We start from the raw sequence: 16,031 nt of genomic DNA on the forward strand, positions 1-16,031 counted from the left end.
TTTTTTCAAAAGTACTTTTAGCCTTGTTCATTTAAAAATCTGAGTGATACTTGCCATTAACCTGTAGGGCAAAATAGTCTTCTCCTGTCTCAACGGTCACAATAGAGAACACAACGCAAGCAAGGAAAGTCCATATATATATTCTGTTGATAAGAGAAGCAGACCAAATTGTCCAGTAGGTGGAAAGAGTGACCGAGTCCATATCAGCAGCACTCATAAATGGCTGTAGAAGGAAATTTAGCAGACTAAATCAGTCATGGGCAAACTTTGCCCGTCCAGGTGTTTTGGACATCAACTCGCACAATTCCTAACAGCCTATGGCTATTAGGAATTGTGGTAGTTGAAATCCAAAACACCTGGAGGGTCAAAGTTTGCCCATGCCTTCTCTAAATCCTACAAGGGGAACAGACCCTGACTTAGGAACTATTCAACTATCTGAACAACAATATAGAACCATTTCAAATACACTTGTTTGCATCTGGAGAAATATTTTTTCCTCAGTGGAAGCAAAAGTGAAAAATGCTATTGTCACAGTTAATGCCGGGTAGGAGAGGCCACTCCAGCTGGTTACAGTTCAGCAGACTGTTCCAACAGCCACAATCACTACAGAACTATCAGAAGTTTCGTCCTCACCCAGTAATCTACTCAGTAACCATCTTTATATCATGGGAAAAGGCACAGCTGAGATGCAAACACGTGCTTTATGTTGTCACATGGATGAATGGCAAGAATTTCTTGTTTGAGGCAGTATTACCATTTATTCAATTTATTTCACAACCTTGGAAAGTATACAATTGTTGTGTGTGGCAAAAGGATATTGCCACCATTGGGTCCAAGCCCCTGTTTTTAGCAGTAAACCATTTTAGTGAGTTTAGCCGTTATTATTCATACTTTTCAGAGCCATGCACCTGTCTACTTTCCTAGTCACATGGAGTCAACAGCAGTTATTCAAAATTCATGCATACCCACTAGCACATCAGTGCAGTCGTACTCATGTCATTGCCATGTGTGGAGAATATCCAGAAATGAGAACATATTAGAGTGGTATTCCTCTTGCACACCTGTACTGGTTTGTTTTGTAGCAGAGGGAGAACACATACACCCATTTATTTATTTATTTATTTATTTATTTATTTATTTATTTATTTATTTATTTATTACAATATTTATATCCCACCCTTCTCACCCAACAGGGGACTCAGGGCAGCTTACAATAAAACACATATATAAAAATTGTACAGTGCACTATAAAACAGTTAAAAATCATTAACTTACATCGGACATTCATAAAACACACTCTAAAATACAGATGGGTGTGTTCAATTTTAAAGGACTGGGTCTGTCGATTGAGTTCCAGCGTACATAATAATAATTAGCGCTGCTAATTGTTATTCGTAAGCCTGGCCCCACAACCAAGCTTAACCTTCCTACGGAAGGATAGGAGGGAGGGAGCCTGCCTGACTTCACTGGGGAGGGTGTTCCATAGGCGGGAGCCACTACTGAAAAGGCCCTGTCTCTCGTCCCCGCCAGCCGCACCTGTGAGGCTGACGGGACCGTGAGCAGGGCCTCATCTGATGATCTTAAGCTTCGAGGTGGGTCGTAGCGGGAGACACGTTCGGACAGATAAGCTGGGCCGGAACCATTTAGAGCTTTATAGGCTAAAGCCAGCACCTTGAATTGTGCTCGGTAGCTAATCGGCAGCCAGTGGAGCTGGCGTAACAGAGGAGTGGTACGCTCCCGGTACGCCGCTCTAGTTATTAACCTGCCAGCCTCCCGTTGGAATAATTGAAGCTTCCCAACAGTCTTCAAAGGCAGCCCCACGTAGAGTGCATTGCAGTAGTCTAAATGGGATGTAACAAGAGCGTAGACCATCGTGGCCAAGTCCGGCTTCCCAAGGTACGGTCGCAGCTGGCGCACAAGTTTTAACAAGTTTTAACTGTGTGAAGGCTCCCCTAGCCACTGCTGAGACCTGAGGTTCCAGGCTCAACAATGAGTCTAGGATGGCTTAATAACGCGTGGATAGGGAAAGTTCAGTAGCTTCTGAATGTGCACCTTTTCTGACCAGACTGCTTGCATTACTCTGTAGATGGTGAATGGTGGTGGTGACTGGAATTGGGGTGTTACAGTTGGGTGAGGCAGTCAAGGCACTTACCGGATGCTATGCCCATCTATTTTACTTGTAGACTTAAGGCAAATTATTTAATTCATTTCAAAAACATTAATGTTGGTTTTCCTGAACATTTTTTCAGAGATTGTGTTTCATATCAAGGGCATAGTCACAAACAATGCCAAAGCACAGTAGCCTGTTGTGCAAAACTTTGATCTCTTGAGTTGAAAACAAAGTTGTTAAAACTGTCTTTGACATTTCAAAACACCACAGAGCTTACATTCAGTTCCATGTTTTCAGATCTACGTCAGGATATGCTCACACTTCAAATAATTCGAATTATGGAAAACATTTGGCAAAATCAAGGCCTTGATCTTAGGCAAGTATTCATAAATTGTGCTGGTGTGCTCCAGTTTCTGTCTTTTACTATGTCTGTCTGATTGAGTACCTATTTGAAGCAATCTTTTGCAAATCATGTTAAATCTATTAGTAACAGATAATGCTGTTTACTCTGTATACATTTTGGATTTTCTTCCATATCTTTCTGATCAGTTGCATGACAGCTGAACTTTGCTATGTGTATCAGTGAAGATGCAAGAGGTGCCAAAAACAAATATCATTACAGATTGATGTCATACTCTTGAGACAAGAGCTACTTTCAGCATACCCAAGTGAATAGTATTTGACACTGAAGAACATATCTTGTACCACAACAGCGTTCAAAATTCCTTTCTGAATCAGAAATGGCTCATTTGGCTTGTAAGGTTACTTCTTCTGAAAGACAAGTGAAATGTGTGCTTTGGTCTACTGAAGCTAGTTGTATAATTCTTTATATCTGGTCCTTGGTGGTTGTCTGTCTGTCCAAATGGCTTGACGTTTCACTGGCTTTTCAGGAGAAAAGCAAAACTTGACTATGACTCATACGCCTCTTATGTCTGTGTATTTTGCTTCCTGGCCATCTAGATGTCTTAAAGCATGCATTCTGTATTAATAAAATCATCTTTTCACATTCTTTCTCTAGGATGTTGCCTTATGGTTGTTTATCTATTGGTGACTGTGTGGGACTCATTGAGGTAGTAAGAAATTCACATACAATCATGCAGATCCAATGCAAAGGTGGTCTTAAAGGTGCACTGCAGTTCAACAGTCATACATTACATCAGTGGCTCAAAGATAAGAACAAGGGGGAAATGTGAGTCAGTTATTCTTTTCAAATCCCTCCCTTACTTACCCCATGAAAGCTAAGGATATTGTATCCCTCCTATGTTAAACTGTAATATTTTTATAGCTGCTCAGGCACCAGTTTCAGGCAAGAATTGGCACATTCCTATATAAGCATTTCAGCAGTCTTCTTGAAAGGGAAGTTGTCTTACTCTATCACAAACTATTTTGAGAATCTGTCAAGTTGATTGAGCTATGCAATAGGATGCAATACATGATGTTTGAAAACGAACTCCCTAGTTTTAATGTATTTATACTTAAAACTATGGAGTTCTTTTTCAAACATCCTGTACTATGTTTCAGGAATAATTTTCTAATGGGTGTATCAATCTAGTCATGTGGTTTGCTGAACTGTATAGAGATGTTTACTTGTTCTTTAGAATGATGCAGCACATAGTTTTGTAATTTATGCTAATCCCATTTGCAAACATCCTTGAAGCTGGATTCCTTTCTGATGTGCTGGAATTGTATAATGACAAAGTGGAGGAAGGTTCCAAGGACAGCTAATATAATTTTGTTGGGGAAAGCAAGCACTGGAGAAAGGCTCACAAAAGCATCATGGAGTAGAAGGCTTTAATAATCTAGTCTTACTCCAGATAGGATTTCTGCTAAGTATCCTGTAGAAGGAGGTGGGAGATGTCTAGTATCTGATACTCAAATAACACCAAAGATTATTGTGCTCCATTTAATCAAGTATCTCCCAACCAGCATTTTTCCTGCAAGAACACATTTCCTATTAGCTAAACAAACCACTACATAAGTAGGCAGAAGATTTCGTAGGTGAGCACCATGGAGACCTGAAGGACTTAAATTGCTCAGTCGTTGTGTTAGTTTTAAACTTTTAAAGCCTGAGTCTGGACTATCTTCTGTAAAATAATTAATATCTACCTATATAGAGTTGTGCTAAACAATCCATTATACAGGGTGTTTGAAAAAGAACTCCCTATTCACCATTGAAATTAAATGGTGAATAGGAGGTTCTTTTTCAAACACCCTGTATACTTAGCCTAGATTAGCCTTACAGCTGTGGGGACGTAGCAATAGCAGGGAAAGCGCATGGTGGTTTGCTTTCTTCCTTTCTCCCACATGGGGTGGAGGGGGGGGCAGGGGACAAGCAGCGCAAGAGGTTATGTGGGCTGGATGTGACCCATTGGCCTGGTCTGTAGTAACTTCTAGTGGAAGCCTACCATAGAATTACTTGGAGAACCGAGACAATTCCTAGAAATGACATACTTTGCTGGATGTAGGTAGATGAAACTGGTCTCATGGATCTAGGGCACATACTGTGTTTTAGTGCTTATAGTATTCAACCATATTGTATTAATCTCCTTTTTAAATGGAAAAAACGAAGCATGTAATATTAACAATTTTGATAGCTATGTTTCTGACAAGCATGTTCTCCATTTCTGATAGGTATGATCCTGCTATTGATTTGTTTACACGCTCTTGTGCTGGCTATTGTGTAGCTACTTTCATATTGGGAATTGGAGATCGCCACAATAGCAATATTATGGTGAAAGATGATGGGCAGGTAAAATAATAAGTCTTTCTTTGTGTCTGTATTTGCACAATTCATTGGTTTTCACACTTTTCATTTTAAGAAGCACTTTCCACGTTTACTTGTTTGCTGGAGAACCTCAGAGTATCTTCCCTAGACTCAATGTGCTTTGTAGAGAGACATCTAACTAGGATAAATATATCCACACTGGAAACAATCAGGGCTTCTTAGCATAACTACCATCAACCCGTAAGAATTGAGAGTGCACCCAATATTCCTTTGTGACTGTGGAAAATGTATAGAGATTGGGAAGCTGTGCTTCTGGTAAGCTTCCTCTCATTACTAATTTGTTTGCTGAGAGACCCTGAACAAGCTTCTAAAAACTCCCAGGGCTCCGTAAAAGTGATGTCATACGTGCATAATTAAGTATGCTGTGTATTGACATTTCAACTGAAAAATCAGAGGAGACCTTTAAGTGGCAATTTTCTTCTTTTTCCAAGATAGTAATAACCTTAAAATTTATTTTCTCCAAAGCTGTTTCATATCGATTTTGGACACTTCTTGGATCACAAAAAGAAGAAGTTTGGCTACAAACGAGAGCGTGTGCCATTTGTCTTAACACAAGATTTCTTGATAGTGATTAGTAAAGGAGCCCAAGAATGTACTAAAACAAGGGAATTTGAGAGGTGAGCTATTTTGTAAATCAATTTGAATTGTGATAAGCAAATTAATCAAAAGTAGATCTTTAGCTGTATTTTATTGCAATGAAATATTGGGGAAAGAGGAAATATTTCTGACAGGGAAAAATCATATTTGGCTTGCACTAAACTTCACTCAGTAAGACCTTTGCACATATAAATCTAAATAACAATGACAAAGTTGCTTATTCTTTTCAATCACAGTTTATTTTAATATAAATTGAAAGTGTCAAGGAAAGGTAAGGAACATTTGTTTCCCTGCGTACAGACATTTCTTTGTCCAGAAACAGCTCCCTGAATATCAGTACTAAACTTTTCTTGGATCATGACAGTATTATCAGAAGGGAAAACATGCATCCACTCTCCTGCTTCCTCCTAACACTAAGCCCTTTTGGATTCTAACCTACATTTAAAACACTTCATATTAGTGTTCAGGTGGTCCTAGTCTTGAGGACACAAACATTGGATAATTTGCACTATAATATTTGGGTATTATTGTTGGAATAAAAGTTCATAATAAATATTTCTACCTCTCTGGAAGATCCATCTCTTGTACATGACAATAGTAAGATAGATGTTTGCATTGCTTTAAGCCCTTAATATGCAAAATCATATTTAGCTCTTTAGAATGAGTAGAAACAAAATCATTTTTAATGTCTTGCTGATTGTAGGAATGACTGGTACACATAGGTAAATAAATTCTCATTTGTAGTTTGAAAAACTTTGTGTGCTGAATCACCAGAAATGTATGCATATTTTAGTGAGATTTTTATACAGCCAACAATATGGCTATACAGCAGAAAACACTGTGCAGATCATTTTCTTCCTGCATGAAAGAAATCATTTCTTTTCTGCTACATAACAAAGGCATTTAAATAGCATTGTGACCTTCTTAAATAAAAGGGTTTATCTAGCCTCTATTTTTAGGTGTTCATGTTTTTATTGCATTGATTCCCAGGATTTTTTTGTAAATCTGATATGATGGCTTGAGGGGAAATAAATCTTACTCTGTTTTTCTCCTTCTCAAGATTTCAAGAAATGTGCTACAAGGCATATCTAGCAATTCGGCAGCACGCCAATCTTTTCATAAACCTCTTCTCCATGATGCTTGGATCGGGGATGCCAGAACTGCAGTCTTTTGATGACATTGCATATATTCGCAAAACTCTTGCTTTAGACAAAACTGAACAGGAAGCACTTGAGTATTTCATGAAACAGATGAATGATGCTCATCATGGCGGATGGACAACAAAAATGGACTGGATCTTCCACACAATCAAACAACATGCCTTGAACTGAGACTAAATGAAAGACCATTTCTAACAGCCCATTTTGTGGATGTTCCACTGCACTTCTGACATTTTGGCAGTAAGGAATTCACTGTGCATGAATTGCACCAACCAAGAACATCATTTGAACTTTCAAGAGAGTAAAAATTCAAAGTTATAAACCAGGTTTTGAAACACTAAAAATTGCGCATTTCAAAGTTTAACTTTCTTATGTGTACAGTCATTTTATGCCTTAAGTCCAGAAACTTTGAAGAATTGTTTATCTTAGTTTGTTTAATTAGAGAATCTGTGCCAGCATTAAATCCAGTCTTTCACATGGTCCACTTAGCCCGGTGAAAATGGAATGAATGTCAGTGCGAACAATTGAAAAAAAAAAGGAAAGTTCAACAATATAGTCTGTTGCTCTAGACAGAATGAATTTTCATCTCCCACAAACTCTGCTCAGTAAAATATAGGAGATGGTGCCTTTATAATATCAGATATAATTGGTGGATTTAAGAGTAGCAGTCTTAGTTTTTGACTGGCCATTTAGTTTTGACTGACTATCTAGTCCTTAGGAATAGATCTTAAGATTCTGCTGGACAGTATTAGTAGAGTTTTAATAGTACCTCCCCTCCAGCTCAAATGTCTGGCTAATGGGGAGGATTGGGTTTAGTGCAACACCTTACATTTTATTTTTTCTAACCTAAACCTCAGAACATTTTTCATGCATGCTTTCCAGAGCCTAAAATAAAGAGGTGAGTTGTTAGAATTAAAGATTATTTTTATAAGGTTATTTATATAACAGAAACTATTAATATATAATATTTCTTTACATTGATTTGTCAATTTTAATTCTGCAGACCACTTTTCTGTCTAACAACCTGATTGCATAAGCCACTAAATTGTTGTTGTAGTGACCTGTAGGGTCAGGTGTTTAAGTCCCTGTGCTGGCCCAGGGGGTGATGTCCATGTGTGTTGAGGCGTGACTCTAAAGCCATTATAGAAACAGCTGCCCCACGGACCCTGCATTGAGTATTTTCCCTACATCATGGGATTTCCTAAATTCTGGCAGATGCTGATTTAGGGGCTTTCAAATGGTATTGGACAGAGCAACATAGGTGTGTCCCACTTCACATGTTTAGGGTGCTGCCTGGTGAAAGTAGGACAAATATCTGCTCCTGCAATGGCTCACTGAGAGCCAGCTACTGCCAGTTGTCCTCATTCACTTGCCTAGTAGGGTGTTCTATTGAATTCAGTGAGACTTGCTTCCAAATAAACTTGTTTTACAATCAGTTTATCCAGCTCTGTTGATTAAAACAGCTTTCCCCAACCTTGAACCCGTAAGAAGTATTCAGCTACAATCCGCACAACTAATGCTTGGAGAAGTTTAGTTTATAATCAAGGTTCTCAAACTCTGATAGTGATTTTAAATTAAGCCTCAAACATTTGCTGAAGTTCAGATTGTAAAAGAAAGCAAAATGGATTTGACAGCTGATCACTGGAAATCAAAGCAAATCAAAAATTCCAGACTTGTATGATGTACCAAGGAAGAACATGTGGGTGGTATTGCCATCTTGCGAAAAGCAAAAAACTCTTTGATTGGCTTTCAGTTCTGTTGATTAACACATGCATAAGAGAGACTTACATAGATTGTGAAGTTAAAAGGTGAGAAGCAGAACCTTTATTTTCTGACCTAGTCTTGGCACAAACTAAAGCAGCTTGTCGGAAGAGCTTTACTTCTACTGACAGTTGCTTGTATAAGAAAAGCTGGCTGTGGAAAATCAAGCAAGAAGATAAATTGTTAACTAGTACTTCCATTGTTTTGGTAATGTGAGACCCTTTAGATCTTTGTCCAAACAGGCAACATTTTTTAAAATTATATAGTGCATTATCTTGTTAATTCCTAACTTTGCAGCCCACCTCTGTCTCAGTCCTTTTCCTTGGAACAGTTAGAAAGTGACATCTTAATCACAATTTTTGACAAATAATTTTTCACCATGATCATTAAATAGTCCTTGTACTGCAAAATACATGGTAATCTCTAGCATGCAGAGCTTACCAGCCAATGTTTTATAATTGGGGTGGGGTGTGTGTGCGTGTGTGCGTGTACATATATATATGTATATCTCTGTATAACAATCTGAAACTGATAAAGCTGGTAAAAACTAGCAGAACTGCTAGTACAATTTGTTCCACAAAAAACCCCACACAATTATAGCACCAAATATTTTGGACCCTGGATGCACAAGGTGCCATTCCTTCCACTTTGATGTTGTTGTCTCACTTGAGTCATAGAATTTGAAAATGTTTTTAGAGATTTGGATAATTGAATGCACTTGCTTTTTCTTCTATCCTCAAATCTAGGTATTACTCAGAGTGCAATACCAATTGGAATATAATGTGCTGATGTTGGATATTAGAATATAAACATTGCAAATAAATTTGTATAGACTGTAAGTGGCTGAAAGGTTATTTTTTTTTTGAGCAAGTTAAATTTTTGAGTGTGCAGTCCATTGTTGCGAGTTTGAATTTCTTGTCATACAGAATTGACTGCTCTAGCAATATGACTGAAACATAGCCAGCTATGGTGAGAAGACACTGATATAGGTGCAGATAATGCCATGATGGTTTGTAGATGCTCGAGTCCAGAGTGGGTAAAAATCATAAAGAGGATTGTCAATATTGACCACTATCTTGAAGTTTACACATATATGTGTCCAGAAAATAAAAGACAAGCTCATATCTTATTAGGCTTTTATTTTAGAAAAAAAAACACTGTGTCATATGGAAAACTGTGTTTGAACCTGAGTATTTCAAAAGCCATTTGTAATAAGGCATGTTAGAGTTGTGATGAATGGTGTATTGATCTGATGTTACAATTGGGATGTCTACATTTGCTTTCTGGACTCCAGCCAGAAACCTTAAATATTGTAATTTTCTGCTGATATTTTTTTGAAGTCCTCATATGCATAGTTGAATGATGTTAAGCTGAAAAATATGCAGTGTATGCTGAAGACTAAAAACCACTGCAAAATAACAATTCAGTTCTTAGATCTGGGTTGCTATCAAACACAGGTTCTTAAAAAGCATGCAGCATACATATTAGGAAAGGTATACATCTTTGAGGAATGTTCTAATTGTGCATTCCTACATTCCTGCATTCCTACATTCCTAAATGGCAGCAAATTGGAGAAGATAACCCTTGTAGTCCCATAACAAATTGAAGCTGCTCCTGCTAAAACCTGATGTTTCATTGGCACTTCTCTAGTTATTCTCAGGTACCATGGATAGGTATAATGGTTCAGAAGTTGAAGATCATCATTGTTATAACTATAAAGTCAAAGTGGGTTTTCCTTTACATTTCATGTCCAAAATTCATTTCTTTGTCCCCATTATTTCAATGAGTCTACTCAAGATGACACAATATTTCAGTCAGGAGCTGCGCTGCAGAGATAGTTCAAGAATTGCATATTTATTCCCTAACAATAGTCTTTGCTGTACCTTGATTCTTTAGACTTTTTTCCTGACATGGTATTTGCTATCAAAGTGTTAACAGTCACTTGCTACCAGGTCTTCTCACCATGCAAACCACTTTGGTCTCACTTTTTCTGACTTGGCAGGTGAACTTAGTTGGTATCTTTCAAGTGTCTGAATTTGGTCCAGGAGCCTCACTTTGATGATAAATCTTTTGTCACTCTTCTTGATAAAATTTGAATATAGTATATTACATTTGTGCTCTGAATATGAATGGTGGTAAAGTAAATTTAAAGCATTTTAGCAACATGAAATCCATTGGGTTTGGGATTACCTGAAAAGGAGAAAAACCCCTGTGTACTTTATAGTAATGAATAAAACGTAGATAGATATATTGTGACGGGATTGCCCATTCAATTTGTATTTCGTTACTTTCATGTAAATCTGTTTTTACGAGTATTCAGTAAATGTTTGCTAATATTCTTTCATCTTATTCCGCGCATGTTCTGTGTTTTGAACTCTTGTCTTTTTCTCCCATACAAACTATAGATCAGGCCTGGATTTCCTTCCCTCCCCCAAATAGAGAAAAACATACAAGGAAAACACTTGTAAGGTTTTTTAAACATGCTCTAAAGCAGGCATCCTCAAACTCTGGCCCTTCAGCTGTTTGGGCCTTCAACTCCCAGAATTCCTAACCATTGAACAAGCTGGCTAGGGTTTCTGGGAATTGGAGGCCAAAACAGCTGGAGGGCCAGAGTTTGAGGATGCCTGCTCTAAAGGATGTTATCATCGGATGGGATGTGCTGCTTTTAAAGTCTTTTCAAAACTTCCAGTTTTAGATTTAACTTCAAAAGATAAAGCATCACACCTTTAAAAAATTAATGTGTCAAAATTACATCCTACATAGTAGGTTTTCGTAGGGAAATAGGTTGTCTTTTTCAAAGTAAAATTGTTAATTGGTTGTCGGTACTCTTTTGAATAATTACAGAATGGGAAGCCATACAATGTTCATATGCTGAAAGTTTGAAAAAGCAATATACCTATTGCTCATACCTTGTTAGATATAATAACCTGTTTTATCATTTGCTTATTTTCAGAGAACAACAGATGGAGATTGAGTGCTTCAGAAAATAGTGTGTTAAAACATCTGTTCTTGCCATTATTAGAATACAAGTATATTCCTGATATACTGATATATTGGAAAACTACAGAAGTGTGTATCCATGCCTACTGATGTACTTGCCAGCATAGTTAGCTGCTTTGGTCAATCAAGGGATGCATGGAAGTCAGTGTCAGTGTTAGACCAAGTCAAGTTTTGAGTCCTTTGCTTCATGAAGTACGATAACTGAGTGTCTGTCTGAGGTCACTATTAGACTGAGGTGTATCATGAAATGAGAACACTGGTCTCTATCCTAGAGTCACAGTGCCAGTCTGAAATAGGAAATCTGGAGCACCATCACTGATTTTTTTCCCCAACAAGAAAATTTAAGAGCCAGAAGATCCAACTGCAGTTCTTCATTGCCTCATCCAGGATGGCTGACATCACATATACCTTGATTTACAGTCGTCCAGAATATTTTTCAGAATGTTCTTAGTTCCCTTTGGTTTGTGTTTAAATGTAAAATGTCAGGTGCTCTTTAAATTGACTAGTTACTGCACAGCTTACATTTTTTAGCTTACTCAAAGTATGAAATAAGTTGGCAGTTATATGTTGGATGTAAATAATTCCAAAATTGAAATACAAACACAGAAAGACTGGAGGGAATAATCTGAATTTTAAATGATGTTCCAGTGACGAGCGAGAACTTGTGTGTTACTGACGAGCTGTTTGAAAAGGAGAAAAAAGACAAAAACATTATAGTAAGAATATTTAAAACAGGCTTTTTACTAAGAAAAAAAAGGTCAGGCATGAAAACTATTCCTTCAAACCTTAATTGCAGATTTTAAGATACAAAAGCAATTTTCCTAAGTTTTATAAGTCCAATAACAATTTACAAGATTGTATCATGAGGCAGGATAAAGTCACTAGGTGTTCTACATGTAGAGATGTTTTAAAATATTATATTTCATTTATAGTCTTAACACTATTCTTTAAGGCATTTTATAATTACTAATATCCAAATTGCATTTCTGACTCAAATTTTAATTATTGAAACAAATGTCTGTCTTCATTTTATTTATTGTTCTTGCTTGCTAGCTTTTCCATTTTCACTCATTCTCATATTTCCAGTAACTAGCTTTTAATATTATTTCCCCATTTGTTGGCTGTTAATATTTTGGCTGCCATTAATAGATCCCAGGATAACTCCTAATGCGAATTCCCCTTTCTTATGTCCTAATAATATTTGCATCTAAGTGTAGCTCTTAACTAACATATGTTATATATAGTTTGTACTTCCAACCTACTAGTTTGTATAGTTTGTATGTCTGATCTACCAATATGTTTATTTCCTAGGAATCTTAAATAGATGTGCAGGTGTGGGATACCAGGTGTACCTGATCCAGGAATGCAACCATATGTGTCTGCCTACAACAGGCAAAGTAAACAGCGGCTGACTCCAGTATCCCTTAAATGTGTGAACAGCAACACAGACGAAATGGAAGAATAGATCATTTTTGCCTCCTTTGGCATGTTTTCAAAAGCTATCTACATATCTGGTCATCAAAAAGTCATAATGGGTGCCACAGAAAGAAAAAGTTATCGAAGAATATATGTTTAAGAGTATATGTTTAAGAAACTTTGATACAGTCTCTAATGACTTAAGAAATGTTTTTGTTGACTTCTGCAAAACTACAAGACAAATTGTTGTCTCATTTTATAAATACATGTTAGTAGAAATGCAGTAACATGTTGACACACTGTTCTTTCTTGTGAAGAAATGTATCTCGATTCTTTTTGTTTTATTTCTGCCTTTGGCACCAAGTGCAGAGTACCATTCTGTTTTCTCAGCCATCAGTGAGTTCACCTGCCTAGGAATACGTTGATTTTAGATTTTTATTTACTTATTTGCTCATTTTTACCCCGCTCTATTTCAACTCTCGAGAGATTTTGGCTCCAAACAACCAGTTATTTTAGTTGACTCTTGATATTTAAACAAGTGCTAATTACTTATTGTACAAATACGACAAGGAATTCAGTTGCACCTTTGAAAATGGGAAGAGGAAACTTCTAATAGAAGTTTTCCTGACTTTACTTTATCAAACACAATTGCATCAAAGGATTCCTATATTCCTTTTTGTCTTTTTATACTAAAAAAGACTAAACCAGCTATGTATTGAATATTTACTGCTGAGCACTGTATGTTGCAATCATCCCGTAGTCAAAACTTCAGCTCCCAGATTTCCCAGTCTGGTGCTAAGGATTGCTGAGATTTGGAGTTCAAAATATCTATCAAATGTTGAAAGCCTACATGTTTACATGTTTACAAATTTGCATTGTTTTTAATATTACTGCTGCTTGTGTATGTACGACAGGACAAAAGGTATACAACCCCTTGGCTTTCATGGTGTGAAAATCAGATGTACAACCACTATAACATGATCCATCATGTAGTCAGAGGCTAAAATCCTGTTGGCAATAATATGTTTTGAACATTACAGAAAAGGGTATCATCCACTATCAGGATGATAGAACCCTTTAACTTAGATACACAATTGTAGTTGAGATGTTAACAGATAACGCCAAAACTGCATGCATCATGTCAGGAAAAAGCCAGTCAGGTTCCTTGGAAAATGAGGTAAACTTAGTACTATAATACAAACTGGTCAGGAGAAATTTCTGAAGTCACTTTATGTCCCTTGTTTCCAACCATATATGTTTCTAAATTTCCATGACTCTTGTCTATTTTCTGCCTTTTACTCAAATCTGGATTCCCACTTTCTATTAGTTCAGAATTCCTTACCATAGATCCCCAAACTATGTTGAACTACTGCTCCTAAAATTCATTTCCATTATGGCTAGGCTTCTGAGAGCTTGGGATTAAAGCTTGGAAATGAATTAATATCTTCATGTATAAGTAGATCTCACACATCATTTATGGGCGGATAATTAAGTCAAACATATGGATTTTGATATAACCCATGGATAGGTTAAATGTCATTTTTTGGAGAAGAGAATGCACTACTACTTCCTTGGGACCAGCCGCCACCAGTTCCCCACTTAGGCATTGAAAAAGGGCAGAAGAGGTGACCTGGTGGAGAGAATAGAGGGGATTGGCAGTTCTTTTAGGTTCTCCCAGAATAGACCACTTTTGCATTTTACAACTCAGAGAAAGGGATGGTTCCTTTTTGATAAGAGTTAATGTTCAGTATTTATACTGACTCATGGACAATACGCCCCAGATGTTCAGATGTTCTTTGTCTAAGATTTATGTATTTATACATGAGTATGTAGGGTACATTATGCATTAATACTACTCTAGGCCCTTAAGCTTACCTGATATGATCAGAGTGGCCATCAGTGTTGCCTGTTCAGAACTTTAGGGCTGCCCGTATTGCCTGGCATGCTGCCCTCTTGACTTCTAACGCTCTCTCTGGCTGGCCTGACTGATAGACAGCTACCTGAACCTGAACCTCTGGCTCTGTCCCATCCTGATCTAACAATAAGTCCGAGCAGAAGAATCCATCTAGCAAACACCTTAGCCAACGGCGTGCTCGAGCTTCCTGTTCCGCATCCAAACCCGGATCTGGATCCACCTGCACAATGACCCCAACCAAAGCCACTGGATTATAGTAGATGCAGTTCTTCAGCTTGTGTAGCATTTCTGCCAGTCGGTCCAATTGGTCCCAGGACTTTAGGAAAGGGGCTCTGCACAGGAAGAAGATAAGCTGGGAGTAGATCCTTTCTTGTTGCCTGGAGCAGCCATTTTCATTGGAGAGCAGGGTCCTTTCAGGCCTTTGACTTTCTGCTTGATCACAGCAGATCACCGAGCTAGTCACATGGAAGGCTGGTATGGGGAATTTTGCAAACACTTCCTGGCGAAAGTCGTCCACCACCGCTTGGCTTTGGAGCTCCCCAAGCAAGTGGACATTGCCTCCCATCATGAACTGAAGGGTCACAAACTCCAGCTCCAGCTTTTCCTCAAGAGGAAGGTCGGATCTGGTGACGACCCCCAACAAGTCCCTGACTAGCTTGAGCCCTGCTTCTTGATCTTGGCTGTTCTGCCCTGCCACCTTTCCATGGACCTTCCCAGCATTCTCTGCGACATCTCCCCAAGATCTCCCAACCTGCCTCAGGATCTTCTTGTGGGTTCCTCTTGACCAACTCCCAAGCACTTCCTGGCCTGCCCCAACGTGCTCTGTGTTTCCTATCAGGTCTTCTGTAGGTGGCTGAATCAATTCTTCAGGCCTTCCTTGGAGCTGCTCTTTGATCTTAGGCCTGGCTCCTCCGGCTACATCCATGGCAAAGTCATAGTCCCTTCCAATGTCATCTCCAACGTGCGGTTGAGCAGCTTCATCAAGCACCGTGACATCTTCCAGGGATCTCTCTAGAGTCGTATCCGACTCTGTTTCATCCATCTCTGTGATAAGTACCTCAAGCTTTCCATTGAGCTCTGTGATGTTCTCCTCAGCGTCCGCCTCCTCTTCGATTCCTCCCTCCAGATCCATTCCCTTGAGGCGCCTTCCTTCCCCCCGTTGATTTCCCCAGATCCTCCTGACTCTGACTGACTTCCTGTTACCTACACCTGTGGCCTCCCTTGTGTCACAATACACCTTGACCTGACTCATTCAATGCACATTGACCTAAGTTGAGTTTGTGAAAA

At 38.3% G+C, this 16,031-nt stretch overlaps 2 protein-coding genes across 3 annotated transcripts in view; one reads left to right on the top strand and one right to left on the bottom strand.

The window, feature by feature from the left end:
* Positions 1-10,762, top strand: part of pik3ca (phosphatidylinositol-4,5-bisphosphate 3-kinase catalytic subunit alpha) — a 42,475-nt gene extending 31,713 nt beyond the window's left edge. For both annotated transcript variants that reach the window (XM_008105997.3, XM_003218108.4), the window contains 5 exons: positions 2,408-2,486; positions 3,129-3,299; positions 4,742-4,859; positions 5,361-5,512; positions 6,553-10,762. In XM_008105997.3, coding sequence (XP_008104204.1) covers positions 2,408-2,486; positions 3,129-3,299; positions 4,742-4,859; positions 5,361-5,512; positions 6,553-6,823 — 791 coding nt within the window. In that variant the 3' untranslated portion in view covers positions 6,824-10,762. The remainder of the gene's footprint in view (positions 1-2,407; positions 2,487-3,128; positions 3,300-4,741; positions 4,860-5,360; positions 5,513-6,552) is intronic.
* Positions 10,763-12,025: 1,263 nt separating this feature from the next.
* Positions 12,026-15,956, bottom strand: LOC100562141 (uncharacterized). Its single transcript, XM_003218107.4, has 2 exons — positions 14,705-15,956; positions 12,026-12,093 (listed from the first exon to the last, which is right to left on the bottom strand). The coding sequence occupies exon 1, from the start codon at positions 15,874-15,876 to the stop codon at positions 14,740-14,742; it is 1,137 nt and encodes a 378-aa protein (XP_003218155.3). The 5' UTR covers positions 15,877-15,956; the 3' UTR covers positions 12,026-12,093; positions 14,705-14,739.
* Between the last annotated feature and the right edge of the window lie 75 nt (positions 15,957-16,031).

The sequence above is a fragment of the Anolis carolinensis genome, chromosome 3 (genome assembly GCF_035594765.1).
Source record: "Anolis carolinensis isolate JA03-04 chromosome 3, rAnoCar3.1.pri, whole genome shotgun sequence".
Taxonomy (NCBI): domain Eukaryota; kingdom Metazoa; phylum Chordata; class Lepidosauria; order Squamata; family Dactyloidae; genus Anolis; species Anolis carolinensis.

Excerpts from the sequence above, each read along its gene's own strand:
- LOC100562141 (XM_003218107.4), bottom strand. The coding sequence starts at position 15,876 with ATGGATCTGGAGGGAGGAATCGAAGAGGAGGCGGACGCTGAGGAGAAC.